This window comes from Arvicola amphibius, chromosome 7, assembly GCF_903992535.2.
Source record: "Arvicola amphibius chromosome 7, mArvAmp1.2, whole genome shotgun sequence".
In the NCBI taxonomy this organism is placed as follows: Eukaryota; Metazoa; Chordata; class Mammalia; order Rodentia; family Cricetidae; genus Arvicola; species Arvicola amphibius.
The window spans coordinates 10,062,510-10,089,212 of record NC_052053.1 but is presented as its reverse complement, the minus strand read 5'-3'; the positions used below and the strand labels follow the sequence as shown (position 1 = coordinate 10,089,212).

The 26,703-nt window shown below is 50.2% G+C and overlaps 2 protein-coding genes across 2 annotated transcripts; both read left to right on the top strand.

The window, feature by feature from the left end:
- Positions 1-4,682: 4,682 nt before the first annotated feature.
- Positions 4,683-5,993, top strand: Hoxd4 (homeobox D4). Its single transcript, XM_038336796.1, has 2 exons — positions 4,683-5,109; positions 5,659-5,993. The coding sequence occupies exons 1-2, from the start codon at positions 4,683-4,685 to the stop codon at positions 5,991-5,993; spliced, it is 762 nt and encodes a 253-aa protein (XP_038192724.1).
- Positions 5,994-21,264: 15,271 nt separating this feature from the next.
- On the top strand, positions 21,265-24,350 carry Hoxd3 (homeobox D3). The gene is made up of 2 exons (XM_038336790.1): positions 21,265-21,805; positions 23,593-24,350. The coding sequence occupies exons 1-2, from the start codon at positions 21,265-21,267 to the stop codon at positions 24,348-24,350; spliced, it is 1,299 nt and encodes a 432-aa protein (XP_038192718.1).
- The last annotated feature ends 2,353 nt before the right edge of the window (positions 24,351-26,703 follow it).

The following is a 26,703-nucleotide window of genomic DNA, read 5'->3' as shown; positions in this document are numbered from 1 at the left end:
CCATTCCTTTGAGGTCTAGATCGGTTACCTTTATAACCACACCGATTTTCCTTTCTAGCTATCCTTTGGGTCCTTCCTCCTCGTTTCCCCTTGGGAGGAAATGACTCTGGTTGGAACTGGAGACATGGAAAAGCATATCTCAGCCATGCCTGTTCCTTCTGTGATGAAGGTTTGTAGGCTGGGATGGGAATTGCTGTTTGGAATTGAGGAATTCAAAACCAACTTGAAACTGAAAAAAAAAAAAAAAAAAAAAAAAAGGAGGACTGAACTGGTCCCAGAGGGAGTAGACAGGGAATTGGAGTCGGGACAGCCAGAATATTTGCTGCTTCCCCACTGGATCCGCACCACCAGCCTGCAGCCGGAGGAGATGCACCAAGGCCCATTTTCTCCGACTTCCTAGTTCCCAGCTGGGGAAACCCTGCCTCCGGTGCTCTGAGTCAGGCCATAGAACCATTAGGGTTTTGCCCAAGGGTACATAAAGAGGGGGAGGTGACCAGGGCAGACTCCTATACTCCCAGGCTCTGCCTTTGAGGATGCCATCCATCCGTCCGGGGAGAACTGTGAGCAGCTCCTGAGGGCGGCCACCCAAAGCAAGGAGTTCTAGGTATTGGTGAAATGTCTGGGCCTTGTCACGTCTCTGCCTGTCATCTATTTCTGCGTCATTATCCGGTGGAATTTGAGTGACCCCGTTTTCATTGCAACAGGTTCCGGAGCACAAGGGGGAACCAGGGAGAGCCGCCGTAAGTACCTTCCCGTTTTTTTTTTTTTTCCTTAGTAACGAAAGAGCAATGCTAAGGGAGGCAGTAGTGGTCGTGGTCAAAGGTCCGCCCCAGCAGGGATGGGAGGGTGGTGGAGCTGTGCTGCGCCCCCCCCCCCCAGGCAGAATGACCTGGAGAGCTCTTGTGAGGGAAGGGGACGCTCCAGGTTGAGTCTTTAGGAAACATTTCTGGGGCCTAGTTCACAGTCACCTGCGCAAGTAAATGCACCGCAGGAGCCCATCCTGGTCTTCTTGGACCTCCTTGGACCTTCCAGGCCTTCCCTAGGCTTCGAAGGCTTGCACAGGTGCAGCGGTCTTGCAGCTAATTAACCGTCTACCCTTTCAAGAAAGTGCTGGGAGCATCCTCCTCAACTGCTAGAATTGACACAGTAAACACCAAGGCACCCGGGTCCCCTCCTGCAGTCCAACCTAAATTAAACCTGCCCAGTCTAACTCAGCTTTCTCTTGCTGTATCTGTAATGTATATGTTTAACTTTTAAAATCGATGTATTGCAAGCAGAAACAAACGTGGAACCCTTGAAGACCTTGGGTGTGTTGAGTTGCCTGCTTCCAGGAAAAGCTGCCAGGGTCTGAGCTTAGGTAGGCATTCCTCTCCTGTCTCTTTCTGGGTCTCAGCTCCAGCGGCATGAGTTCTAGGTTTGGGGTAGCTGCTGAACAAGAAGAGCACTTGCTTTTTCTCTTTCACCTCTGCTTCTCCTTAGCTGCAGTTGAAAAATTTCTGCTCTGGAGTCTGGTGGAATTGGGTGGGATCAGGAGCAGACTCCAGCTCTTTTGGCTCTGAAGTTTGACTCTGGGAATGCTGGGTCACCTTCAGAAGAACCTTCTCATTAGGACGGTGGTAACAGAAGGGAGGCAAGGAAATAGCAGTGGCTTGTCGCCCCCTGCAAACCCCAAGTGGTTTTATCTTATTGGAAGGGTGGATTGGCAAGGGCCACAGGGACCAGGCATCCTCCCTCTCCTATGAGATGTCTTCCCTTCAGGGTCAGAGAAGCTGGACTGGGCTCAGGGCCAGATTGCTTTGCTGGGCCCCTGGTAAGGCTGAGATCCCCCAGCTTGTAGTCTCCACTATGAAACAGGCCTGCACAAAGTGGACCTGGCTCTAAGCTTTATGATAAAAATCTGGGATCCCCAGGTTTCTCTTGGTCACTCTCTCTTTCCTTCCTGACACCCTTGGCTGTGGGTGCTTATCTCTACTGAGGCTGCTTGCTTGCCAACCCGAATCTGGCGCCTTGTAGCTGCACACAGCACAAAAAGCCGGAGAGATCAAAAGCATTTGTATGGGCAGTTGAGTGGGAGGTGAATATTTAACGCTTTTGTTCATCAATAACTTGTTGGCTTTGACCTGTCTGAACAAGTCGAGCAATAAGGTGAAATGCAGGTCACAATGTCTAACAAATATGAAAATGTGTATACTCATCTTGGTTCCAACTCAACCCATCAGGCTTACCCAATTTGTCTGGATAAAGCTTAGGTAGGCCCAGGATCCCCAGGAAAGCCGAGGGTGAAAGGGCTTGACATTAGCAGAATCTGAGGTGGGGATGTCTTTAAACAAACAGGTTCTAGTCTTTTTTAGAATTGGCACCTGGGAAATCCCTTCAAAATAGTCAAAAACGGTGCAAGTGAAAGAAGGGGCGGGAGTTAGAGGAAGAGCAAAGTGCAGAGTAAAAGTGAGCACCCAATTTTGCCAGTTTTGGTGAAGGGAGTCTCCCTGTCCCATCCCATCAAACTAAGGCCAGTCTTGAGGGCGATTTTTGAATTACTGGGGAAGGAATCAAAACAATATTTAGAAATGTGGACATCTTCAGCCTGCTATCAGGCATCCAAAAAACTCGGCTCAAACCAGGGCATCCCTCTGCCCCTGAAATCAGCCCAGCCCCAGAGTGCATCTGGGCTCTTGATGCCCTGAATTGAGGGGCAAGCCCAAGACAGCGGAGGCGCTGGGGCGGCGAAATTCGTGAACTTTTGTACTCTTCTGTGCTGCTGTCGGCAAAGCAAAAATAATGAAACTTTGTGATATGTTTGTAAATGATTTCGAATGACCCCTCGCCCTGCCCTTCACCATTAGCGCGACGGTCTCAGCCCTGGGCGACTCGGTGGCCGCAAACAGCGCCTGCCTCGGGGTCTGCAGCAGCAGCAGCAGCAGCAGCAGCAGCAGCAGCAGCAGCAGCAGCAGCAGCGGAGGCCGCCGCAGCGGGATCCGAAAGTCCAGCGGGGCTGAGGGCCCAGGAAGGTAAATGCTTGAATTCTGGGAGGACTAGCTGTGGCCAAAAACCTGGCTCAGGAATTGGTGGAGAATATCCCCGTTTGCCTTTTTCAAAACTCCCTGTCGCTGAGGGCCTTTGCTTCGTTTTGGGAAATACCACTTGATAAGGGGGCGGGAGATTTGGATTCTGGAAGGGGCAATAAAGCCTCTATCTCTGGGGTGAAGGAAAATTCCCTCTTTTTTTTTCTATTTTTAAGAAGCAGCTCCTGGTTGCTCAGCTTGCTCCATAGCCCTGATCAAGGCAACAGAATAAGGGGACTCGTTGCTGCAAATTGTCTCCGAACCTACCTGAACTGTCTCTGAAAGCCTGGCTTGGGGAGATCCTGGTGGCTGAGCTGAAGAGATCTAGGCTGGCGGCTGCCTGAGTGTCTGCTCTGGGTAGGACCTGAGGTTGTAACGTTGTCTATATATACCCTGTAGAACCGAATTTGTGTGGTACCCACATAGTCACAGATTCGATTCTAGGGGAATATATGGTCGATGCAAAAACTTCATATGTCTCCGACATAGCCAGAGACCGAGACGCCGAGAATTGGGGCTGCCGAGCCGGCCAGCCACCTCTTTCCTTTTCATTACCTTGGATTCCAGGATGATCGGCTTTGCCTGGTGACACTGTGAAGCCTTTTCTTGGAGAAGCCCTCACCTTTATCAACAGAGGTTCTGGGAAGTGCTTAAGGGGTTGTCTGAGTGCTAGGCCAAAGGGCCAGGTTTTAGGGTATTGGGGAGTGAGGTGAAAGGCCAGCAAGCTCCAGCAGCAGCTGCTCCTTCAGGAGTATATCGAGATATGATGGCCCTCAAATGGGGCTCACCTGGTTTTAGGACCCTTGTGTGGGAAGAAGACAATCTGGAAAGAAGGCCATTGGAGACCTTTAGGGTACATTTAGGCAAAGTTAAGGTCCCCTCACCACCATCCCAACCTGACCCAATCTACAGCTACCCGACCCAGAACACTGAAGGGCCTCCTGCCATTTCAGCAAGACCCAACTTCAACTAGAAACACCCAGCCTGGACATGGGCAGAAAATCATAGCCGGTTACTCATTGCCTGACTCAATTCAGATCCGCCAGATACTGGTAACTTTTGGGTGACCCTGATGAAAACAAAGCCAGGGCAGGTCTTTGTATGTCAGAGTCCAGGACTCCCGCCAGCTGGCCAGGCAGGCTGCCTGCCTGCGACACTCTCTACCCAACTCAGAGGCCACATTGCCCACACGCATTCTTCCTTATTTCGCACCCCAATAGGAGAATTCGCTCTTCCTGGAACTGTGCCCACTTCGGGGACAGCTTCAGGCGATGGTGATGAGGAGGGCATGGGAGGTTAGCAAAGTCGGTGGAAGACAAAAGCCGGGGTAACCTGCTAAGAGCAGGGGTACTGGGGATAGAATTGGAACTATATTAACATCTGTCAGGGACTCTCAAATGTGGCATGGCAAGTCACTTGATTACACGTATGTTATTTAGTTAAATTTGTTAAAATTATGAGATGCTCACAAACCCGGTGATAAACTCGCTCCCTTCCTATTGGCTGGCCTGGTCACATGGCCGCCCAACTTTATTCAGTTGACAGCAAGTAGGAGGGCCCAATGGAAGGAGAAAAAAAGACAACACGAGAAAAATTAGTATTTTCTACCTTCTGAAATTAATGGCCATGAGTTCGTATATGGTGAACTCTAAGTACGTGGACCCCAAGTTTCCTCCGTGCGAGGAATATTTGCAGGGTGGCTATCTAGGCGAGCAGGGAGCCGACTACTACGGCAGCGGCGCACAGGGCGCCGACTTCCAGCCCTCGGGGCTCTACCCACGGCCCGACTTCGGTGAGCAACCCTTCGGAGGCGGCGGGCAGGGGCCTGGCTCAGCGCTACCGGCGCGGGGTCACGGACAGGAGCCGAGTGGCCCAGGAAGTCACTACGGTGCCCCGGGAGAGCCGTGCCCAGCGCCCCCGCCTGCGCCCCTGCCTGGCGCCCGGGCCTGCAGCCAGCCCACCGGCCCCAAGCAGCCGCCCCCGGGGACAGCCCTCAAGCAGCCGGCTGTGGTCTACCCCTGGATGAAGAAGGTGCATGTGAATTCGGGTAAGGAGCGGGTGTAGGTACCTTTCAGCCCTCCCCCACCTCTACTCGCATCTTTTGGCCTGGGCCCCCTGGAGGGGGTGCGAGTGGGTGGGGGCTTGTGAAGCTTCCTTGGGCGCCACAATTACTCTCTCCATAAATTTTTATAGCTGAGGGAGCAGGCCGGGACCATGTGGCTGGCTGCTTGGCTGTGGGCGCAAAAGGGGGTGGGGATGGGGGTGGGGTGGGGGAGGACTCCATTTCCACAGCAGAGGGAACGCAGAGCAGGGAGAAGGGCATTTCCAAAATGCTGGAGATCCTGAGGCCTTGGTGGGCCAGGGAGAAAGGAGCACCTTTGAGGATATGTGAGCCTGGGGAGTGGGTGCGTGAAAGGGGTTGGGTGGGAGTGTGTGTGTTCTTAGGGAGAGGGCGGGAGGGAGGAAACAGGCAAGCTTGGAGCACTGGGAGGGCCGAGGGCTGCAGGACGCGCCAGGAAGTGAGGGCAGAGGCAAGCCGGGGGCCTAACTAGTGGCCGGGCTCTGACCTGGCTGTCCTGTCTGTTTTATCTCACAGTGAACCCCAACTACACCGGCGGGGAGCCCAAGCGTTCCCGGACAGCCTACACCAGACAGCAAGTCCTAGAACTGGAAAAGGAATTTCATTTTAACAGGTATCTGACCAGACGCCGTCGGATCGAAATCGCTCACACCCTGTGTCTGTCAGAGCGCCAGATCAAGATCTGGTTCCAAAACCGGAGGATGAAGTGGAAAAAAGACCACAAACTGCCCAACACCAAGGGCAGGTCTTCTTCTTCCTCCTCATCTTCCTGCTCCTCCTCTTCAGCTGCCCCCAGCCAGCATTTGCAGCCCATGGCCAAGGATCACCACGCGGACCTGACGACCCTATAGAAGTGGGGACCCTGGGCCCATCCCTCCCTGCACTCCAGGTTGAGGCGAAGCTGCGGGTGCAGGCGGGGCCTGCTGTCACCTCACTGGGCTCTAAGGTACTGTGGGGGTGGGCCTGGGACTCGCAGGCCGCTCTCGGACTAGGTTACCATCCTGCCCGAGGGCAGCCCCCTCCCTAAAGGGATGGGGTGGGAGGGTGGGCGGGCTTCTTTAAGTATATTATCATATGGCAGGAGCTACTGAGAACATAAAACCTTGGCGAGTCATTAAACTCATGAAAATCTCTGCTGTTGGATGTTGAATTTGCAAATGAAGGTCGAAGGCTTTACTCCAGTGGGAACCTGGACATTCTCCTCCACACCACCCCTCCAGGGAGCTGTGTGGCTTAGAAGCTGTGGGGGCAATTGAGGCAGAAGGCCAGCACCCGGTGCTAGATGCTTTCAGTGTGAACAGAAGAGCAGGGAGAGAATCTCAGAACTTTCTGAGTTATCTATAGAATTTCTGCGTGATAAAAAGAAATGCTTTGCTCCCAGTGGCCCAGGCCCAAAGAAATAAATCCAAGAAGGAAGTGGAAACGGGTTATTTTATGTTCTGATTATATTTGCTTAAATATTTATTTGTTGGGGGAATGGACTACAGAAAATACGTGGCACCCGTGTGTCAAAAACCTTAGGGTAGTGAAAAGGATCAAGCTTCAGGAGCTAAATTAGAAATCTCTGGACTCACTTCTGGCCCTATTCAGGATTTTGAGTTCCTCCCTCGCACCCATTCCCTGGAAATAAGTGTAGGAGGCCCTTAACCCTCCCAGAGGGAAGCCAAGGACCCAGGAAAACTGAGTTTTGAAAATGTATTTCCACATGTGCTTGCAAGGTGGTTGAAAGAAAGAGAAGGGGGAAAAAAGAAACAAATGGCTCAATATTTTTCTCTGGGGAAAGAAAACAAAACCTATATGCCCTAGGTCATCAGATAATTTCTAAGTTTTCTATTCCAACTGGATTCCAAATGCTCCAAGTACCTCCACATAGCAGGATTTTTATAGGAATCAGACTCAGTGTATGGCCTATGGGGGGGGGGGTGGCCCTGTGCAGTAGGGAGAAAGAGGGTAGGTAAGTAAGGAAGTCTTGTTTTAAAAAAGGAACGAATAGACTCTGGAAGTCTACAACTGTTGATCTTAAAAAGATTTCCCTGAGGTGTGTGTGTGTGTGTGTGTGTTTTCTGAAGTGTTTCTCAAGACATTAATTACAAGCAGAAATTGTTAAAGTCTCAAAGTTTTCAGGCCCACTTCTTTACTATGAAACCAGTGGCTTTAGAACAAGCTCAAACAACAGGAAGGATAGTTATTTATTTACTATTATTTCCCGTCTGGGAAGAGTTCAAATCTCATTTTCTTAAAACACTAACCCCTAACGACAAGGAAGATACGAGTCAGGTGATGACAGAGTTTATACACTCAAATGAAACAAGGTTTTGAAAGCTTGAGCCCCAAAGCTAGGGCTTCAGACAGAAACCCCTGGTTGCAGTCTCCCCCTACCCCAGTAAGAAATAGGGAGGGGTAAACTAAGTTTTAATCATAAGATCAATAGTGCTGTTACTTTTTTCAGTATTTCAGAATACTTTAGAAGGTTTCAGTGGTTGCTTTTAAAATAGATTTCAGTGGAGGAAGGAAAGGCCTGGGCTTTGGTTCTGTGTCTCCCGAGAGCTGAGAGCAAGGATTCAACTGGAGTCCCTAAACTGAAATTCTGCTTCTCTGAAGTATCTTCCAAGCCTTGGTCTTTTGTATTAGACCCTGGGGAAAGCTCTTTGTTCCTCCTTGGGGTGAGCCTGGCTCTCAGACTTGCACATGGCAATACTTGAATATCACCACGTCGGGATATTAAAGATGGATATTCCTGCATTATTTGCATCATTGTTACTATGACAAAAAGCACAGAGTTCATACATAGTCAAGATGTCTTTTTTCTGACGCCCTCACGTTGAGAAGCTGAAAAGGTATTTTACTGAAGTTGGGCTAAATTACAGAATCAGGTTCATCCAGAGGGCAAATTTTCTGTTCGATTGGTTGTATTTCAGCCGGGAGGACTGACCTCTAAACCCTTAACCTTTTGGACTGTAACTACCCTTCTCTTCTTTTCCCTGTCCCTCTAACATGGAGACAGTCTTTGGATGCTGCGTTTGAAAAGGGCAGCTAGCTATCCTTGGGCCAATTGGCAAGATGTTAAGATTTTTTCCTAAAAGCCAAATCTGAGCATATATTGAACCACAAGGCCTTGGGGCGGGGGAGTACATATTTTCACAAGAGCCAACCATATATACTTACTATGAAGATTGTTATATAGATTTTTTTCCCCCTCTCCTCAGAAGTTCTGGTTACTCCTCCAGCTTCAGACCAAATACTACCCCTCCTTCTTCCTGCCCCAAGGGAAAGCCAAAAGTACGCTTTCCAGAAGAAAACCCTGGTTCCTTCACAAACACAGCCCCACTACTTTGGAAAGTAACTTAATCCGGGAAACAACTTCTTTGTTTTTAAGTCTCCGCTCTACCACTCAGCTGGGAGGGATTGTCTTTTGAAATGCTAATGGCTCTTGCCTGGCCTAAAGAGCAGTTGCCAGTCCTGAAGTCCCATTCGAACCCTAGTGTCCATTTGGGCCCAAAAGAGTGGACCAGGAAAGGGGTAGCCCCCGCACTCCCCCCCCCCCCACCCTGGTCACCTAGGGCAGGGAAGGAACTGCTTCTCCATCTGGGAACGTGCTGTAGAGAAAGCAAGATGTAGAAAGGTCCTAGTGCCCATTTGTTGTTATTTGTTTCCAGTTTGTTCCCCCAAATATGAGCCAGAAGTGTTTATTTGGGTGTTTTAAAACCTGTGTCGGGGTCGTGACTGGGGCTGAGGAGCAGAGCGTTTGCTGAGGGCAGTGGGCCTCTGGCTCACACCTCATTTTGCCCATGGCAGCCTTTTGTTGAGAGGTGACATTGTCAGTCAGCCCCTTGGAGTCTGCTCACAAAGATGCTTTTTAAAAATAGAATTGACCATGTTTTACTGCCACCGATTAAAGTATTATTTATATTAATTGTTGCCTGTAGTTTTGATGTAATTCATTGATCTATATTTGAAATAATAAAAGGTGTAGTAAAATCTCCCTCCTGTTTGGTGCCTTGATAGAGACTCTTTGTTAAGTTTCCTAAAAGCCAGCATTCATTATAAACAATTTATCTTTTTATTTTCTGCAATAAAATTGACACCAAGTTATTTGGTGCCTATGGTGTGAAAGTTAAAAGTCATGTAAGGTCTAGCAGTTCTACATTCTCATCCACTCCCAGTCTGACTTCTATACTTTGTGAGCATTAGTAAGCCTGATGCCAGATCCAGGCTGCAAGGTGGAGGGCATTATTTGTTGAAAGAAAGAGAAACAACTGCTTGTACTAGTAGGGGGCTCCAAACAGGCTTTCTGTCTGACCAGTTCTTAGGACACCTCCCCCCCCCCCCAGGAAGTTTTCCTTGTGTGAGAAACCTTCCCACTCCCCAGAGGCTGGGTTAGTGCTTGTTCTGGGCCCAGCTGAGGCTGGCTGGCTGGTGGTTGCTCAGACCTGACCTGTCTAGCCCCCCATCTTGGACTCCTACTTTTCTGGGGCTGCTGAACCCCTTTGGGGTTACCAACACCTGCCCCCCTTCCCTGCATCCCTCTGGCCCCTCAAACAACAATAAACACTCTCTACTATAAAAAGTAGCATGCACTAGTTTAATCATGAGGGCTTTCCCACATCTTGGCCTCAGCTTTGAAGAGGGGGCCAAGACAGGAGTTCCAAAAGAGATAGGGGGTGTCTTGCTGGAGACAGGAAATGAGTAGAATACATAAAATAGAACATATGTCCTTAATATATGGAAGGGCTCGACCCAGACGCGTGGACATGTGTATTTATAAGTGCGCAGACAGAAGTTTAAATATTCAGACACATTTTATGATTGTCCTCTGCCCGTCTTCTGGTTAATGGCTCCTCCTGTGCCCACCAATACATCAATACCGCTGTGTGTATTGAATCACCGGCAGGGATGAGGAGGAAGCGAGTCCATAGCTGAGCCCGCTGAGTACAGTACAGTAACTCGGACCCTCGGCAGACGGCGCCATGTTGGGGAGCCCTCCCTGCCCCCCACGCCGGGCTGGGCGGCCGGGGCTCGGCGGCAGCCGGGGGAGGGCCGCTCATAACCCGGAGAATTTTCAAAGTGCGAGGAAGATGATAAGAATAGATTTCTACAAGTCGCGACCACGTGATTGGCGAAATAATTAATTCAGCACGTCCCTTAAGAAACACGGAGTCGTCATTAATCTGCCACGCAAAGGGCTCTCTCCGACTTGGAAAGTGCAGGGATCCCAGGAACACGGCCCGCCGAGGGGGGTCCCCCGCGCCCGCAGACCCGGCCCCGCGGCGGGTGCTGAGCGCGGCCCGCAGGTAAATATTTGGGCTACTTTTATTTCATCAGATTTCAATCCTTAATGAACTTAGCTGTCAGAGCCGCTGACTAATAGTTGCCGTTGCTTCCCTGGTTTGGAACCGCGCGCCGGCCAGAAGTTGTTAGTGGCTTGGATGGTGACCTTTGGTTCAGCGAAGCTTTGCACTTATGAAAAATTACTAAGGGCGGCCGAGTGTGTGTGTGTGTGTGTGTGTGTGTGTGTGTGTGTGTGTGTGTGTGTGTGTGAGAGAGAGAGAGAGAGAGAGAGGGTGTGGATGAGGATGCCAGGGTGTGTGAGGGGTGAGGGTGCAGGGGGTGAGGGTGCGCGCAGCCTGCTCCCCAGACAACAGGAGTTTAAAGAAAAAAAAAAAATCCCGCCGGGCTGGGGACACTCCTGGCGCACGCGGGCCGAGGTTGCCCGGTCGCCTGTGTCTACCGGGAACAATGGTCGCTGTCACCGCATCTGCCGCCTATTCTTAAACCAGCGAGAAAAGGCCCTGGCCCTCTTTTCAAGCGAGGCTCGTAAATTTTTCTTTGCGTCATAATAGAAGGCTATAAAATCGAGTTGAAATTTTACCCCAGGCAGATTTTAACCAACAGATAATGATTCCAAGCTACTTCTCTCGTTCTCCGCCTTCCTCACCCCTAGCTCAGCGGCTCATCGCTCCAGTGAGCAGTCTCGCCTTGCATCCTCTTTAGTTTCGGATTTGTATTTTTTTTTGAATATCTATCAAAAGGAAAAGAAGCCCTCCAAGTCCGGAGCAACCAAAGCAAGGGGAAGCCTTCGAGAAAGGCCCGAGGCTGTGGTGAGCCGCAAAAGCGACAGTGTCTCTTGCTCACATTTCAGTCTCTTTTCACCCCCACTCCAAGATTTGACGTCCTGAAGGCGGCTGTGCTTTGGTCCAACCCCACCCCAGCTAGCCACGGCCCTGAGATGGGGGCCAGTACCAAACATTCTCTTCTTTTAGCTGCAGGCTCTGACCCGGGATTCTCAATGGACAGTCCCTTCGTTCACTTCCCCCCACCCGCAACATCCGTGCCTCCACTGACTTTGAGGAGAATTTCAGAGAGTAGGCCCTGTGTGATTAGAGTTTAGAGTTGTGTGTATGTTTGTTTTAAAATTTTGATGTGTGTGTGTGTGTGTGTGTGTGTGTGTGTGTGTGTGTATTTCTCCGTCAGGACAGCAACAAAGTTTTCCCCGTTATGAATTATACATTCAAACAATAACACATTAATTCAATTATTCAAAGATGACAAATGTTTATGTGCTTAGCAAGTGACTCCTGCACGCAGATTCCGGGTGCTTTCTCTGCTTGCATTTTTTCTCAATGAGAATTGTCTCCCCGCTCACCCCACCCACTTCAATCCACTCAGACATCCCCTGGTAGGTTCAGAAAGGAACCCACAAAAAGGCTTCCCAGTCTCACTAGAGGTCGGGCCTCCAGCAGCCTCCCAAGGCCCGGCTTGGCGGGCACAGGCCCGGGCTATTTTATCAGTGTGACAATTGCTCGAGTTGGTGTGATAAATCATCGTAAGTAATTCCTGAAAGGGTGTGAGGCCGTTGGGGGCCGGGCGAGGACTGTAAATCTTTCCGGTTTATTGCTCTATGAACATATGCTCCGATTGAAGAAGGCTTAGATCCTTTCCTGGAGACGAATTCCCGCAAAGCAGCCCCCCTCTTTGACTGGGGAATTAACACTTGCAGTCCGCAGCGAGCCCAACCCCTGGCTGGAGGCCTGGGAGTGGGGTCCTCAGAATGGGGGTGGAGTGGGGTTAGCCTAAGGTCCATTATGACAGGCACCCCAAGTGGGTCTGAGCCCTAGCCAGGACAGGTGAACAAAAGGAGGGGACTCCCTGTTAAGTTTGGGAGAAGGATCCAGTGACCCTTTCTTTGGAACCTGCCGGGTCCTCTAGATTGGGGTTTCAAAACCTTTTTTCTTTCCCTGGAGCTCATATATAGCTTTGGGGTTCACTTTGCCTCTTAAGAGGCCATACAAGCCATGGGACATCAACTTCTTGGCAGAGCCTCTAAGAAACTGAAAAAGCCAAATTCGGGAGGGAGTTTCCCATCATATGGGGTTCTAGGGTGAAGGCGGCCTGACCAGAGGTTAGACAGGGGCTCTCTACAACCCAGGAGTGAGCCTTGACCAAGATTCGAGATTCCTTAACTCTTCTTCCTACATGCAGAATATCTACCGCCAATCTCATCTAGTCGCTTGCAGAGTGGTGAGATCGTGTTCTGATACAGTAATTCTAAAATAGAAATCTCGTTATCCCCAGGTAAGCCCGATTCAGTAGCCGCCCCCCCCCCCCCGCCCTCTTGGAGTTACCGCAGGAAGCGGGAAGCTGCCCCGGCTGTTGCTGGGCCTGCGGGATCCCGTTGGCTCTGAGCAATTCCGGAATCACACAGGATCCCGTGGGCTCTGAGCAGATCTGGACTGACACAGATCAAGGTGGGCAGGAATTCCTCGCCTAGGTGACTCCAGACCCCAAAACACTTGGGTGTAGTGCTCAGAGCGCCAAGAAAAAAGGTCTGCCAGGGCCTGCCCTGCTGCTAGGCGATTTTTTTTTCTTCTGGTTCAGTAGCGGCAGCTTGCCTGCTGGGTCCGCGAACCCCAGCCAGCGCCCCCAAGGAGTGGCGGGGGTGGCAGGGTGACAGGCCAGAATTGAGAACCAGCGGGTCCTACCTTAAGGCAGGAACGGGTGCTGTGAGACTTAAGTGCCTGGCGGGGAGTGAGGAAAGCAGACGGACAGCAGCCTGGGGGACGGGCAGGACATCTTGTCTAGGTGCGTGCAGATATGGAGTACAGAACGTTGAGGAGCTAGGGAAGCCCCGGATTTCTTTTTCATAGTCCTTTTCACAAAGGCTTCTAAGAGGAAACCTCTAAAATGTTCAATCCACTGGTAGGTCTGGCAGAAGGCCGGGCCAGGGTCAGAGGTCTTTGCCCGGAGAGACTCTCAAGTCCTCACCCCACTGCAGTCGGCCAGGCTGTGGCTGCGCTGATCCCAAGCTTCGAGGATGGAGGCTTTCCTTCTCTCCTCCACCGGGGTCTTGCCCCAGGGAAGGCGCCTGGGTCCCAAGCTTCCTGCGCCCCTCCTCCCAGCCCCCAGGCCTGGCTGCGCTCTTGGGCTGGATGGCGTGAAAGTTTCAGCCTCAATCAGTACAATCTTCCCTCGGGGTCACGTGAACAAATATGCTCGCATTTGAAGGCAGCGTCTGTATTTCCCGACTATGAGGGGGTTTCCGGGGCTCTCTCCAAATTCAGAAAGGACCACGTTTCGAAAGCAAAACAAATCCCGAGCTCTGGGGGGCCTGGGAGGGCTGGGCAGGAACCCAGGAGTGGGTGGGGGAGCAAGTGGCCTCCGCTCTGGGCCTGGGAGCGGACCAGCGGGCGGGTGGACCGACCAGCGAGCAGCGCAGGCGAAGCCAGCTTGGGGACTACAAACTCGTTCCTACAGCGTTTATTGGTAGTTGAACCTCAGCCTGGTTCCGTTCTACCGGGAATTCCGTGTGTTCGGGTATATGGCCGAGTCTGCAAGCGCACAAGACCAGGGTTGGGACACTGCTGTCTGCAGACAAAGGGGGAAGGCTAGCTCTGCCCCCCACTGGCGCCCACTCTGAGACCGAGGACACCAGGTTTATGATAAATTGGGATCCAGGTAAGCAATTGCATGACAAAATGGAAATCTTTGGGCACGGTGCTGTTTGCTGCCCTGAGCGGGATACTAAATATGATTTATTTTGTGTAATCTGTGATCTTGATTATTGCCAATTGGTGAGGCAGCCTGCAGACCTAGATGCGCGCTCCTACATATACATCGAGGACGGTGATTAATCGTAACGAGGTGTGCTTTTATGGGGACATTCCCCGCCTACCAAAAGGTTAAGAGGACACCACCTTACCAGGCTTGGAGGGTGGCCGGCAGCGTTGGGGAGGGGGTGTAGCAGTTTAAGGAGTGGGTTTGTCGAGCGGACTAGGGACTGGAGTTAGTATTTTGAGGGTAAGTGTGTAGTTATGATTATGGGCTGAAAATGGGATGAATAAAAAGAAACTTTTTTTTTTACACTGTCACTGCCAAAGTAAGATGGAACATCATATTAATTCTGCGTCTTGGGCTGCTGGGCTAGGGTGCAGGCGAGTTGATTTATACGCATTTAAAATAAACTGTGTGACCAGCCAGCTCCCTGCATTGTTCTGGTAACCACCTCCAAACACTGGCGAGCCTTTACCTCTTGCTGTTGGCTTCCCATTTTCCCCACGGGAGCAAAAATGTCCCCCAATTTGAAAAGACCCTCCCAAACTACCCTGAAGAGTTTGAGAGGCTTCTCCAGTCTCTCATCAGCATAGGCTTTGACTCTTACAATGATGAAGAGAGGTTTAGTGTTTCTGGGTCCTTCTACCCAAATAACCCTAAGTGGTAAAAGCTAAATCATATTAGGTTCCTGCATTCTACATATCCTTTTGTTGACTTGTTCCTCCTAACTTCAGCCTAGAAGTGTAGAAGACAAACTATCCCAGGTCTTTACTCCCAACCAAGGCAAGGGTGAGTGGCTTCATGAGCGGGAGTGGGCCAGATCTCACTGCACTACCCCATGGAAGGAACCCCAAATTGAGGTACACTCCCAAAATTTAAGTTGGGCCGGGCCCCACTGGGACAAGGGACTAAGCTAAGTTCCATGGCCCTTGCCTTCAAAGAGAGCAAGACAAGCTGTTTTGTCAGTCAGCTGCACTGGGCTCCATCAGAATTTGAAGTCGGTGGACGTTTTTCTTTGCTCCTTGCCTCGGAGCTGCAAGCCTGCCAGCTTAGTCAGCTGAATCCAATTACTGCGAGCAGCATTTCATTTGGCCCCGTGGAGTCCTCACTTAGAACTTCCCGAAATTTTCAATAATCCCCACCAAGGCTCCTCTCTGGCCCCCATCCTGAAGAGTTTTCCCTGGGTGCGGATGGTGGGTGGGGTATGGGGGTCGGGTTGTCTGGAGCCAGCTCTTCCCCAACAGCTAGCGGGCAGGACCCTTCTGCCTCTGAAGTTTCTGGCTGAGAAAGGGGTACTAGAACTCAGACAGGATGAGAATCCAGCCGGGTTCAGTCCACGATTTGGGGCACCCAAAAGACAAAACTTCGGTCAGTGCCGCCTGGTTTGAAGAAGAGGAGAGGAGGGAACGCAGAAGAAAGCTCTGGAGGAAAGGTGTTTTGATTGTGACCCAACTAACCAACTTGGGATCCGTTTCCCTTTCCACTTCCCAAGGCTCCCTGTGCCCAGAACTCAGAGCGCACCATTCACCATAAAAAGCCCAAGTACGAACTTACCGGGTTCCTCAGCACCTGGAAAATAATATTTAACTAGATCCTTCTTCTTCGGGAGTGATTCTACGTCTAAAAAAGCCCTTTTCAAAAATAAATAAAGATAATCGCAGGTTGATGTCTGCCCGCGCGATTGCATAATATAAAGTGATTTGAGGACCTCGGCCACGGGTTTGAGCATCCTGAGAACCCCTGCATTTCTACTGCGCCATCCTTGGGGGCCCAGTCAAGCCGGTTGGGGTGTAGTAAGCAGGCAAATGACATGCCCCCTTGGACCCAGGTCGTCTGGGAAGCTGAAGCCAGGGCGCAAAGTTAGGAATCCTACCGGGCTGGGATCTCTCTGAGGCGCTTCCGTTGGGTGTTCATTAAGGGGTGAGTTATTGCAGCGCGAGCCAAAGGTCACTTCAAAGGCTTATGGCTACGCTCTCTAGTCTTTAGAAGCGCCCTGAACGCTTTGTGTGGGGTTTTCCCGGGCGCAGTTTAGTGTTTGCAAACTACTGAGTCGACAAATTGCACAGGGCAGATCAAGAGAGAGACAGCGTCTCTTTCCTTTCACCTGACCAGGGGCCAGCGCCTGCTGGAGAGCCGCAGTGGTGAGCGGCTTGGGGAGGAGGTTTTGGGGTGGAGGTAGGGAGGGCTGTTGGTTTCTTAGGCACTTTAACAGAGTGGGTCCGCTGTCTTCAAGGCGGTTTATAGCCTAGTCCCGATCCAGAATTGAGCAACCAAGGCCCAGAACGGTTTGGGTATTCTCTGATAGACTCAGGAAAGCTAGCTGAGCCAGAGATACAATGTGCAAACCTATAGCCAGTGCCTAGCTCCGGGTTCACTCGGGTCCTTTGGGGGCAGCTCTAGGAGCATCCAGCCCAGGTGCACCTAAGTAGCTAACCTCCTTTCCTAACCCACCTCCATTCTTCCTCCCACCTCCATTCACCGCTTTCTCTGCGCTGGGCTGACCCACTTGGCTCACCCCGGGGTCCTTTCCTCACAACCAGGTTCTCTCCCCTCCCCCACTCAGGCAAGGATTTTTGCCCTCTAGTTCCCCCGGAGCCAACTGAGTCTTCATTCTGCTGGGGCCAAAGCATCTGGAATGGCTGCAGGCTCCACATACAATAGCCACATTGATTATGACACCCTTAAAGGGGGTAAAGGCTCTCCTGGTAAGGTTTGCAAGACAGAACCGGCTGTTCCTGAGTTTTCCGTTTTTTGTTCCAGATCTGCTTCCGCAGAATATCAAAGAAAACTGAAGAGCCTACAAAAAGAGTCAGAAACAAAATTCAAGACAATATACTCACACACAAAACTGTGGCACGTGGGGGTGATTTAAATAAATAATCCCCACTATATTTCCATGTTCCTTCCCATCAGCTCAAAGTAGCCATTCTAGGATTCCCACATCAAGACATAAAACAAAGGGCGGCTTTGAAGTGGATCACCTCAGTGTGAGCGGTTGCCTGTTACATGAGAACCGATCATCGGCCTTCAAATTTATGGCGCTTTAATAGAGTAGGTCCGCTGTCTTAAATGCAGGATGTGTTACTGTACTGAGTTATCCGGGCTAAACAGAAGTGATTTAGAATGGGCGCTCTGGGCTTCCCAAAGGACAGAAGAGGCTCAGGCTGAGAGGTCGGGAGAATGTGGGCAAATAGTTCTCTTCCCACCAAACCCGCTGAGGAGTGGTTTCCCAAACCTGAAGATGCAAAGCCATCAGTGAAAAGAGTGTCAACGCTCGGTCCCACTGAATTAACAAGAATGCCCAGTAAGAGTCGTGACCTCCAGGATGAGACCCGTGGGTTATTTGAAGACCCGTCTTAGGCAAAGTAAGGCATTAGATCAATTTAAACCTCTGAGACGTTTAAGAGAAGCTAACGCAAGCATCACCTCCCACTTCTGCCTTAACTGGCACCGACTGACGGTGGAAGTCCCGTTATTTACTACCGTTGCAGCCCGGTGCTGTCGGCTCCCTCCCAGCCCAGGCCTCCCTCTCCCTCGGCCTTCCCGCAGCCATGGCGGGCGAGCAAAGGCCACGCGGCCGGCTAGCAAACGCCTAGCGGGTCTCTGCGCGTCCATCGAGCCTCCCCGCGTCGGAGGCCAGGCGGGTAGCAGGTCTGTGGTCCTCGGCTGGGCTTGCGATCCTCTCTTTCCAGCTCGGGCTACCGAGCACAGCTGCTGGGCCAGGCCGGCGCCGGCCACTTTATATAATCCCGCAGCTCGCACGCAGGGTGTGTGGACGGGAAAAGTGCGGAGTAGGGGATTCTTTTGCTGCTCTGCCTCCTACGCGGAGCCTGCTTTCCACTTCTGAAAAGTGCCGGGCCTTGGGAAGTGTTTTTCTTTTCATTCCTTACTGAAGCGTTTACTGCTGCCGTGGTCGCAGTCATAAATTTTGTTACAAACCACAATGACAGGTGCATTGATATGCACCGTGAGAGCTCCAGCTGCTTAATAACCCTGTCCCCTGGCCGCTGTGAGCGCCTTTTATTTATTCGGTATCATATTAGGTATTGATCTGGGCAGAATTAAGTGCAGTGAGCAAGTATCAGGGCTCCGTTGCTTCTGAGGCTAGGCCTACTGGGCGGGCTAGCGCGGCTGGGGAACGAGGGATACGAACTCTGAGAGGGTGCCTGGCCTTCCTTCCGACTGGAAACCATTTGGCCCTGTCTTCTGGGCCTGCGGTTGGGCCTCCACGCTGGGTTGAGTAACTTGCAGTGACTTTGGAAAAGAACTAACCAGTTCAGTTAGGCGACCCTTCTCTAAGAGGAGAGGAGTGCTCCAGAGGACAAGGTGGCTGCACCGCACTGAGCTCCTCTGGCCTGGGTGCGGGTGGGGGAGGATAGATAGAAAGAGGAGGAAGGGGGAGGGGCTAGGAGGAGAGGAAAACCCGAGGACTACTCCAAAATAAGAAGTCCTGCTCAATTGCTCCTCCCCCAAATCTGTGCCCCCCCCCAAGGCATTTGGATCTTGGTGCTCAAATGAGCAAAGGTACCAAAGGGTGAGAAAAGAAAGCCTTAACGGGGAGGGGGCAGTGATCGAAAAGATGAGCCACTGAACAGTTGACCATTGTCCAAATGATTTATGACCCAGTCCCGTTTTTTTTAGGTTCAAGCAGAGTTCACAAGGAGTAGAGATTTCTGGAAAGAAATAAACTTTTTAAAATCAGTTTTGTAACAATATTTTCAGGTTGTGCTCTGGAAGCAGAGCTTCTTTAGGGCTCTGTATGGTGGGTGCTACAAAGTTGGTGAGTGTGTGTGTGTTTGTGTGTGTTTTCCCAAAAAGAAGAGCACCTTTGATTGTAAAGAAATGGACATTAGACCATGAAGTGGGCCTGGAAATTCTTTGAGACAATGTAAACAGGCAAGAGACGACTCTGGTTGTGAGGGCTATCTGTGCCTCCAAGGCCTTTCTTTATATAGAGATTTTTCTAAGAACATGCTGCAGGAGCAGAAATAATATGTAAAAGCCATCTGTCTCATAGGCTCGCTTGGTTCCTCAAGAAGCTATTTTAATGTGACTGGTCCACCTCCCAAGACAAACTTGGTCAACACGGAGGCAGAAGGGGGATGTTTTGCTTCCACAGCTGTCAAGGGAGTGACAAAGCAGCAGCAAACAAAATCAGGTGGTCCCAGAAGCCTGATGCAACCATTCAGACTTCTAGAACGGAGCAGGATCCCTGAAAAGCCCTAAAACTTAGTCAACCTAGTGTGGCAGCTTCTTTGGCCTGGGGCAAATGTATATAAATAAATGTATATAAATAAAAAAATCACAGAATAAGGATTTACTGTTCATTTGCTCTTTGGTAACTTTAATAGGGGTTGGTATTGAAAATTAATCAAAAGAATTAGTCCAGCTTTGTTAGGTGGATGTCTTAACCGTACACATTTATGGATACTAGCAGAAACAAGGCTTATGACAAAACATTTCAGTATTACTGCACCCCATTGAGAAGGACCCATCTCTCTCGTCAAGATAAATGGCATATTCACTTGTGTTCTAAGGCAAAATGGGCAACCATACTACCAAACAAAGGCTAATTTGGAGACTTTTCTTCAGTGGTTGGACTTTCTGGTGAAAATACAGGGGGAAATTAACGCAGAAGTGTTTTGGTTCCCGTGTTTAAGTCTGATGGGCCATAAGTTGCATGATGTGGTCTCTCATGATGGAGGAAGCCAGGGAGAATTTTTGGATGCACTCAAGCACTGAGGCCAGAGAGCTGACCTGTGGGTTTTCTTTATCAAACAGACAAAAGTGATTGAACGATATTAGTTATACTTTAACTCCTCAGGAGCCTTTCAGGATGGGTGGGAAGAGCACCCCCCTCAGGAAGAGTCAGAGCATACAAAAGGAGAAGAATTTTTCTTAGTTCCTTTCCATCCTTCTAAGTCTGGGTCCATCCATCATGTCAGGAGACCGTCTCCCATTGGCTATAGGTTGGGTGACAGGTGGGGCAGAATGGAAGGTCCAGAGCAGAGGTTAATATAATATTTATTTATGTAAAGATCCAAAGGAAAACGGTAAAGTTATCAGAGCATTCACCACTCACCTACACTGCATGCATTTGAAGATCTACATTTTTTCACTCATTTTTAGGGGCGCCCCTTCTAAAAGTAGCAGAAAGATAAAGTAGGGGTGTGGGAAAATGCAGATTTAAAAAAAAAAAACCTTTTCCCCCCTTTAGCTTCAAAGTAAGTTTGGGAGTCCTTAAGTCTTCCTTTTGTTTTTTTACTTCCTAGTTTTCTACACTGTAGATTTCAGAGTGCTGACCCATAGAATTAACCATATGGATTCTCAGCCTGTCATCCATGTGCACTGTCTGGGTCTTCAGAAAAGAGTGTGATTCTGAAATTAGGTGGGAAGTTCTGGAAACTCTGGGTGTGTAAGAAAGCTTCTATTAGGGCTTGGGGGTTCTTAGAGTCCCCTCACAGCATGCACAGAGCCTTGGAGTTGATCTCTAGCACCAAGCAAAACCAAACCCCAGGATTATCCAAAGACTGACTGACTGTGACCTATCCACTCATTCATCCATCAATTCAATAACCACTAGCATTGAATGCTAGAGATATATAGATAAAAAAAATCCTTCCCTTTAAGAAGTTCATCGTTTAGAGGAAGAATCAGTTAGTCATAAATGTTTTTTCATGCAGGCTCAAAAGCTGTGTTGACAATCTTGGAGAAAGACAATTCTCCAAGAGAACCTTAAGGTGGAAGGAATTTCTTCCTTAGGCTAAAGTTGAACTCAGGAAGCAAGGTCTTTTCTTACATTTAAGAGAAATACTCCAACTTTTTCAAAATTTTGTTTAAATTGAGCTTCATAAAACTCCAATCCAGAACCTTGCCCATCCTTCTACTTCAAAGTGAGTGGGAAGCTGAAAGCCTGCTCTAGTCTGTTTGTATTGATTGGTCCTGCCAATGACAGTCCTTCTAGCATCTCTCCCCTTTCTTTCTCGGCAGGTCACCTGGAACCTGGGAGCTGACCCAGCTCTCTCAAGATTCAGCAGACATTGGCCTTGGTGGTGAAGGGGAGAGTGGTAGTCAATGTTATTTGAGCAGGGTCAGGAGGCCCTGGAACTTCCTGAGTGCACCATGCAGAAGGCTGCATACTATGAGAACCCAGGACTCTTTGGAGGCTATGGTTACAGCAAAGCCACGGAGGCATATGGCTATGGTACTCCTCATCAGACCTACCCTCCCCCGGCTGCTGCCAACTCCCTGGACAGTGATTACCCAGGTTCTGCCTGCTCCATCCAGAGTTCTGCACCTCTCCGAGCCCCAGGCCATAAAGGAGCCGAACTTAATGGTAGCTGCATGCGACCTGGCACTGGGAACAGCCAGGGTGGAGCTGGTGGCAACCAGCCTCCTGGGCTGAACTCAGAGCAGCAACCACCACAGCCCCCTCCTCCACCACCCACCTTGCCCCCCTCCTCGCCCACCAACCCTGGAGGTGGAGTACCTGCCAAGAAGACCAAGGGTGGACCTAATGCTTCTAGTTCTTCCGCCACCATCAGCAAGCAGATCTTCCCCTGGATGAAAGAATCCCGACAGAACTCAAAGCAGAAGAACAGCTGTGCCACTTCAGGTAGCTCTCTGGGCATCTCTAGACTATAACCCTTCAGATTGACCTTAAGAACCAATTACCTGGAAGCCAAGAGACTCAAGTTTATAAGAGCAACCTTAGCAATAGTGTATCCAAATGTAGAAATGTCTGTCCTTTCTAGTGATTCCGATTGGGTACATACTCTTGCGGAGACAGGGCATGCTTTCCTTGCTGATGCTCTTGCTGGACTGATCTCACCCTTATTAATAGGAAGCTCTTTCTTATGCTGACGTATTATCTGCCTTCCCAGGCACTGGTCATAACTCAGCTTCCTCTTTTACCCACCAGTCCTTCAAATGTGAAGACAGACAGGGTGTAGTTTTGTACACTTGTAATTCCATCACTTGAGGATGAGGCAGGAGTATCTTGAGGTCAAGGAGAGCCTAGGAAGCGTAGTGAGTAACTGGACACCATTAAGAGATTTTTGTCTCAAAACAGAAAACCAAGTCAAGACAAATAATAACCCCAAAGAAGAAAAAGAACCAGCCCAAATAAGTTATAAACATTATTTATTTATTTTATTTAACTTTCCAAAGAACTCTTTAAAATAGACACGTGATAACACCCTCGTTTTCCCCAGATCCCCAGAACTTCAAAGTGGTGGACTTAGGTTCTAAGGAGTATGGCTTCAGGGCCTTCAAGGCAAAACTATTCGACTCAGCTCACTCTAGAGAATCCATAACAGTGAAGAGCAGGTTCTAGGGGAGAGAATAATTTGGAACAAGAGCAGCTGTGGCTTTCTTGCCCTAGGAAGGGATACTCTAGAGCTGAGGAGATTCTCTTGGTCCATTTTAAGTCTGAAGAACATGGGTCCAATGAGGAGTGGATGCCTTCTCTCTCCACCCAGGCCGTTCCTTCTTGAACGTTTCTGGCTTTGTGTTCTTGATGGGGTTGACTCTCCGGGTCTAGGGCTAGTCTGAAGCCTGGGATGCGATTTGTCATCAGGTCTCTGCTCTGCCTGACGCTCCCTGGGCAGAGGCTCTTAGGGGAAAGCGTCTTCCTGCTCCAAAGCTCCCTCCTCTGCCCCTCCCTCCTCAGCTCAGACACAGGCCCTCCCTCCCAGGAGAAATCCATTTGTCTTCCCAGTGAAGGAGTGGACAAGCAGCTGAGGGGTGGCAGGGGAGGTGAAGCCAGTGCTGAGGCTGCATTGACATATGCAGCATGCTTTCTGCCTGGCCTTGGAATCCCCTCAAACTCCAGGGCAGTATCTTGGTGTGTGTGTGTGTGGGGGGGTGTATTATCACCTCCCTGCTTTTGGGTGCACCTGGCTGGAGTCAGGTGCCAAGACCCTTCTCTCCCTCCCTATTTCTTCGCTCTTGGGAGTGCTTGACTTGTAAACAAACCAGGCAGGCTGGATCTACCTCTGACACCCCAACCTCCAGCCCTCAGTCCCCCCAGCAGCAGAGCTTGGGGGAGGTGTTCAAAGAAGCCTGGCTTTTTTGACGGGGGAGTGTTTCACGAGTTGCTCTTAGCCTCACAGTAAAGTCCTTCATGACCTGTGGGTTGAGATGAGACGGTGGGGTAGGGTAGAGAGGAAAGGAAGGGCTGGGGAAGGCAGCAGCTGCAGGTGCGACTGACAGGTAGGCCTAGAGGCACATAGATTGAGTGTTCCCTCAGACTTTGACCTCTCTAAACCTTCTACCTGACTCGAGTGGGATTGGAGGTGAGAGCAGAGGAGGAAAATGAAGACAGGAAAGCACCCCTCTCTATTCTGAGGTTCCTTATCCCTCGCTCAGCACCCTCTCTGTCTCGTCTCTACCTCTGCCCAGGAGAGAACTGCGAGGATAAGAGCCCTCCGGGCCCAGCATCCAAGCGGGTGCGCACGGCGTACACGAGCGCTCAGCTGGTGGAGCTGGAGAAGGAGTTCCACTTCAACCGCTACCTGTGCCGGCCACGCCGCGTGGAGATGGCCAACCTGCTGAACCTCACCGAGCGCCAGATCAAGATCTGGTTCCAGAACCGTCGCATGAAATACAAGAAGGACCAGAAGGCCAAGGGCATACTGCATTCTCCGGCGGGCCAGTCCCCAGAACGCAGCCCACCTCTTGGAGGAGCGGCGGGCCACGTGGCCTACTCCGGCCAGCTGCCGCCAGTGCCCGGCCTGGCCTACGACGCACCCTCGCCGCCCGCTTTCGCCAAATCGCAGCCCAACATGTACGGCCTGGCAGCCTACACGGCGCCGCTCAGCAGCTGCCTGCCGCAGCAGAAGCGCTACGCTGCGCCCGAGTTCGAGCCCCACCCCATGGCGAGCAACGGCGGCGGCTTCGCCAGCGCCAATCTGCAGGGCAGTCCGGTGTACGTGGGTGGCAACTTCGTCGACTCCATGGCGCCCGCATCCGGGCCGGTCTTCAATCTGGGCCACCTTTCACACCCGTCTTCGGCCAGCGTGGACTACAGCTGCGCCGCGCAAATCCCTGGCAACCACCACCACGGACCGTGCGACCCTCATCCCACCTACACAGATCTCTCGGCTCACCACTCGTCTCAGGGACGCCTGCCCGAGGCCCCCAAACTGACACATCTGTAGCGGTTGCCGCCGGCCTGGTAGCTCGGTGCAATTACCTCTTTGGCTTTGGTGGCAGGGGTGGTGGCAGGGCGGGGCCCGAGGGGCAGCTCGGGGCACCCCTCCTCCCCGAGCTGGTCTGGTTGCTGCCTCTCGAGTCTCCGGCTTCCAGCAGCGGCCGAGGCTGACACTACTGCGGCCGAGGCTGACACTACTGGGCCTCCCCTCCAGGCGCGTCCTCCTTTGGGTGACTCGCTATAAATCAGCCGCAAGGATCCTCCCCTGTAAACCTGACAGTGCCATATACTGCGGACCGAGGGACTCTAATCTGGTAATGGTGTCCCTAAGGTAAGTCCGAGACCCACCCGTGGCGTGTCCTGAAGAGGGACTAGAGTCTGGAGAATCCCGGGCCTGGCCCCTCCGTCTAGCTTAGTTTCAGAGACCTTAATTTATATGCTCCTTCCCCTCCTGTAAAGATTGCATCGGACTAAACAATCTGTATTTATTATTTAAAGCGAGTAATTTCGTTTCCTTGATTATTTATCCTCGTCTTAATGTATTTATGTGTATATTCGTAGAATTCTCCAGCCGGGCCTAGGTACGCGCTCCCGGGCCTTGGGGGCCACATTTCATCTCTTTAGTCCCCTTGGTCTGAACTAGTTGAGAGAGTAGTTTTGAACAGTTGTAACCGTGGCTGGTGTTTGTAGTTGATGTAAAGGATTGAGATCACAAACGGCCCTTCATGGTTAGAGTCAGGCAGCCCGGTGGTATAGCACGGCGTTTCTCAACAACCGAAGCCCTCACCACTCGACACAGCTTATTGATTTCAAATTGTCTGGTACTATTTGAACAAACATTTAGAATAAAAAAATTTTCCTCAGTTGGAAGTGTATCTGTGTTACTCACACACATTTGCAGGCAGATAACTCTGCCTTGATCCCTCTGTAAGCCCCTCCCCCAATAAAGAGGACCCTCTGAAAAATATTTTATTTATTCGGAACCTATTGCATAAATTGTCTTGGAGGGAGGCTTGACTACATTCACGCTATTGAAATTGGGTAGCAGTAACCAGAAGGTGCAAACCTGAAAATATTCTCGGTGGGGTGATTGTGGTTTTGCCAAAGCAGCACCTGCATGGCTCTTTCTACCACCTCTTTTTGGACATAATTGTTACACGGGGGGGGGGGCAGAGCTCATTTTTTCTGCATTAAATAATGAAAATTAAACTTTTGGGAAAAACCTGACAATCAAAGAAAAGACATAAGAGAAACAGGAAGGATTAAGCTATGAAAACCTAAGGTGCAGGGGTATAAAAAGAAATGACCACCCGGAGACAAGCACCCAGGCTTTTATCACTAGGAAGCGCTCAGGATTGTTTTTTTTTTTTCCTTTGTAATGGTCAGTAGTTCATTTCAAAAGAAGACAAATGTTCTCCATAAATGTAAAATAATAAAAGTTTCATGAATGGAACATCACACACATAAACACCTTGTTTACTCCTGTTTCTTTGTGCAAAATGGGCAAAAAGTCTACAACATTTGTAATTGTCTTGTAAATACTAGTGTGGCTCTGGCTAGGGCCGGGCACTTGCACCCACTTCTATAGAAGGGGGCACTTGGGAAAAGGTCCTCAGACAAGGTTCAGTTATTTTGTATTTCAGCAAAGTCCACCCACACATCTCTATTTGGTTTGGCAAACATGCCAGCCCCATGACCAGCCTGGTGACACGAGGCGGGATTCCTATTGTGTGGAAATAGCTTCTCTTTAGGTGGGACAACAATCATTTTCTATTTGGATGTTTGTGTTTCGCTCAGCAATGATGACGCAAAATAATATTTAGTTTCCTTGTTCCTCTGTGCTGTTTTTTTTTTTTTTTTTAAATGGCATGTTAGGCTGCGGGTGGGAGGGGATAGCCTTTTGCTAAATTTCACTCTATCTGAGCGAGTTTAAAGTATATATGTTGTAGAATTGTATCAACAGAATAAATGACTTCAACTGAAGGCATATTTTACCCACTCTCAAGGCTTAACATTGTTTTCTATGAAACTTGCATAGACAGAATCTATAACGGCAAGAAATTATTTTTTTAAGCTCTTAAGGAAATCAAAGAAGAGCTAGCTGCATTTTAGGAAATCACAGCTACCTTTCTTATCTGGCTAAATATTAAATAGGTGAATTGTCAAGCTGTTTAGATTCAGCCCGGTTTCTTTCATCTCCTCTTCCTATCATAAATAATAATAAAAATACATAATGCATCATGGCTTCAGGCATTTCCCAGCGCGGTGGGTTACCGCAGGAGTATCTGCTGAGTCTGCGGGTGTCTGTAAAACCCCAAGTGTCATCTGTGGCTTAGGGTTTCATGGATTAGACTTTAAAC

What these genes read in the sequence shown, in the direction of transcription:
- Hoxd4 (XM_038336796.1), top strand. Translation starts at nt 4,683, where the DNA reads ATGGCCATGAGTTCGTATATGGTGAACTCTAAGTACGTGGACCCCAAG. An exon ending in GAAGGTGCATGTGAATTCGG is followed by an intron (nt 5,110 to 5,658) that starts GTAAGGAGCGGG and finishes TTTATCTCACAG; the next exon opens with TGAACCCCAACTACACCGGC.
- Hoxd3 (XM_038336790.1), top strand. Translation starts at nt 21,265, where the DNA reads ATGTTATTTGAGCAGGGTCAGGAGGCCCTGGAACTTCCTGAGTGCACC. An exon ending in GAACAGCTGTGCCACTTCAG is followed by an intron (nt 21,806 to 23,592) that starts GTAGCTCTCTGG and finishes ACCTCTGCCCAG; the next exon opens with GAGAGAACTGCGAGGATAAG.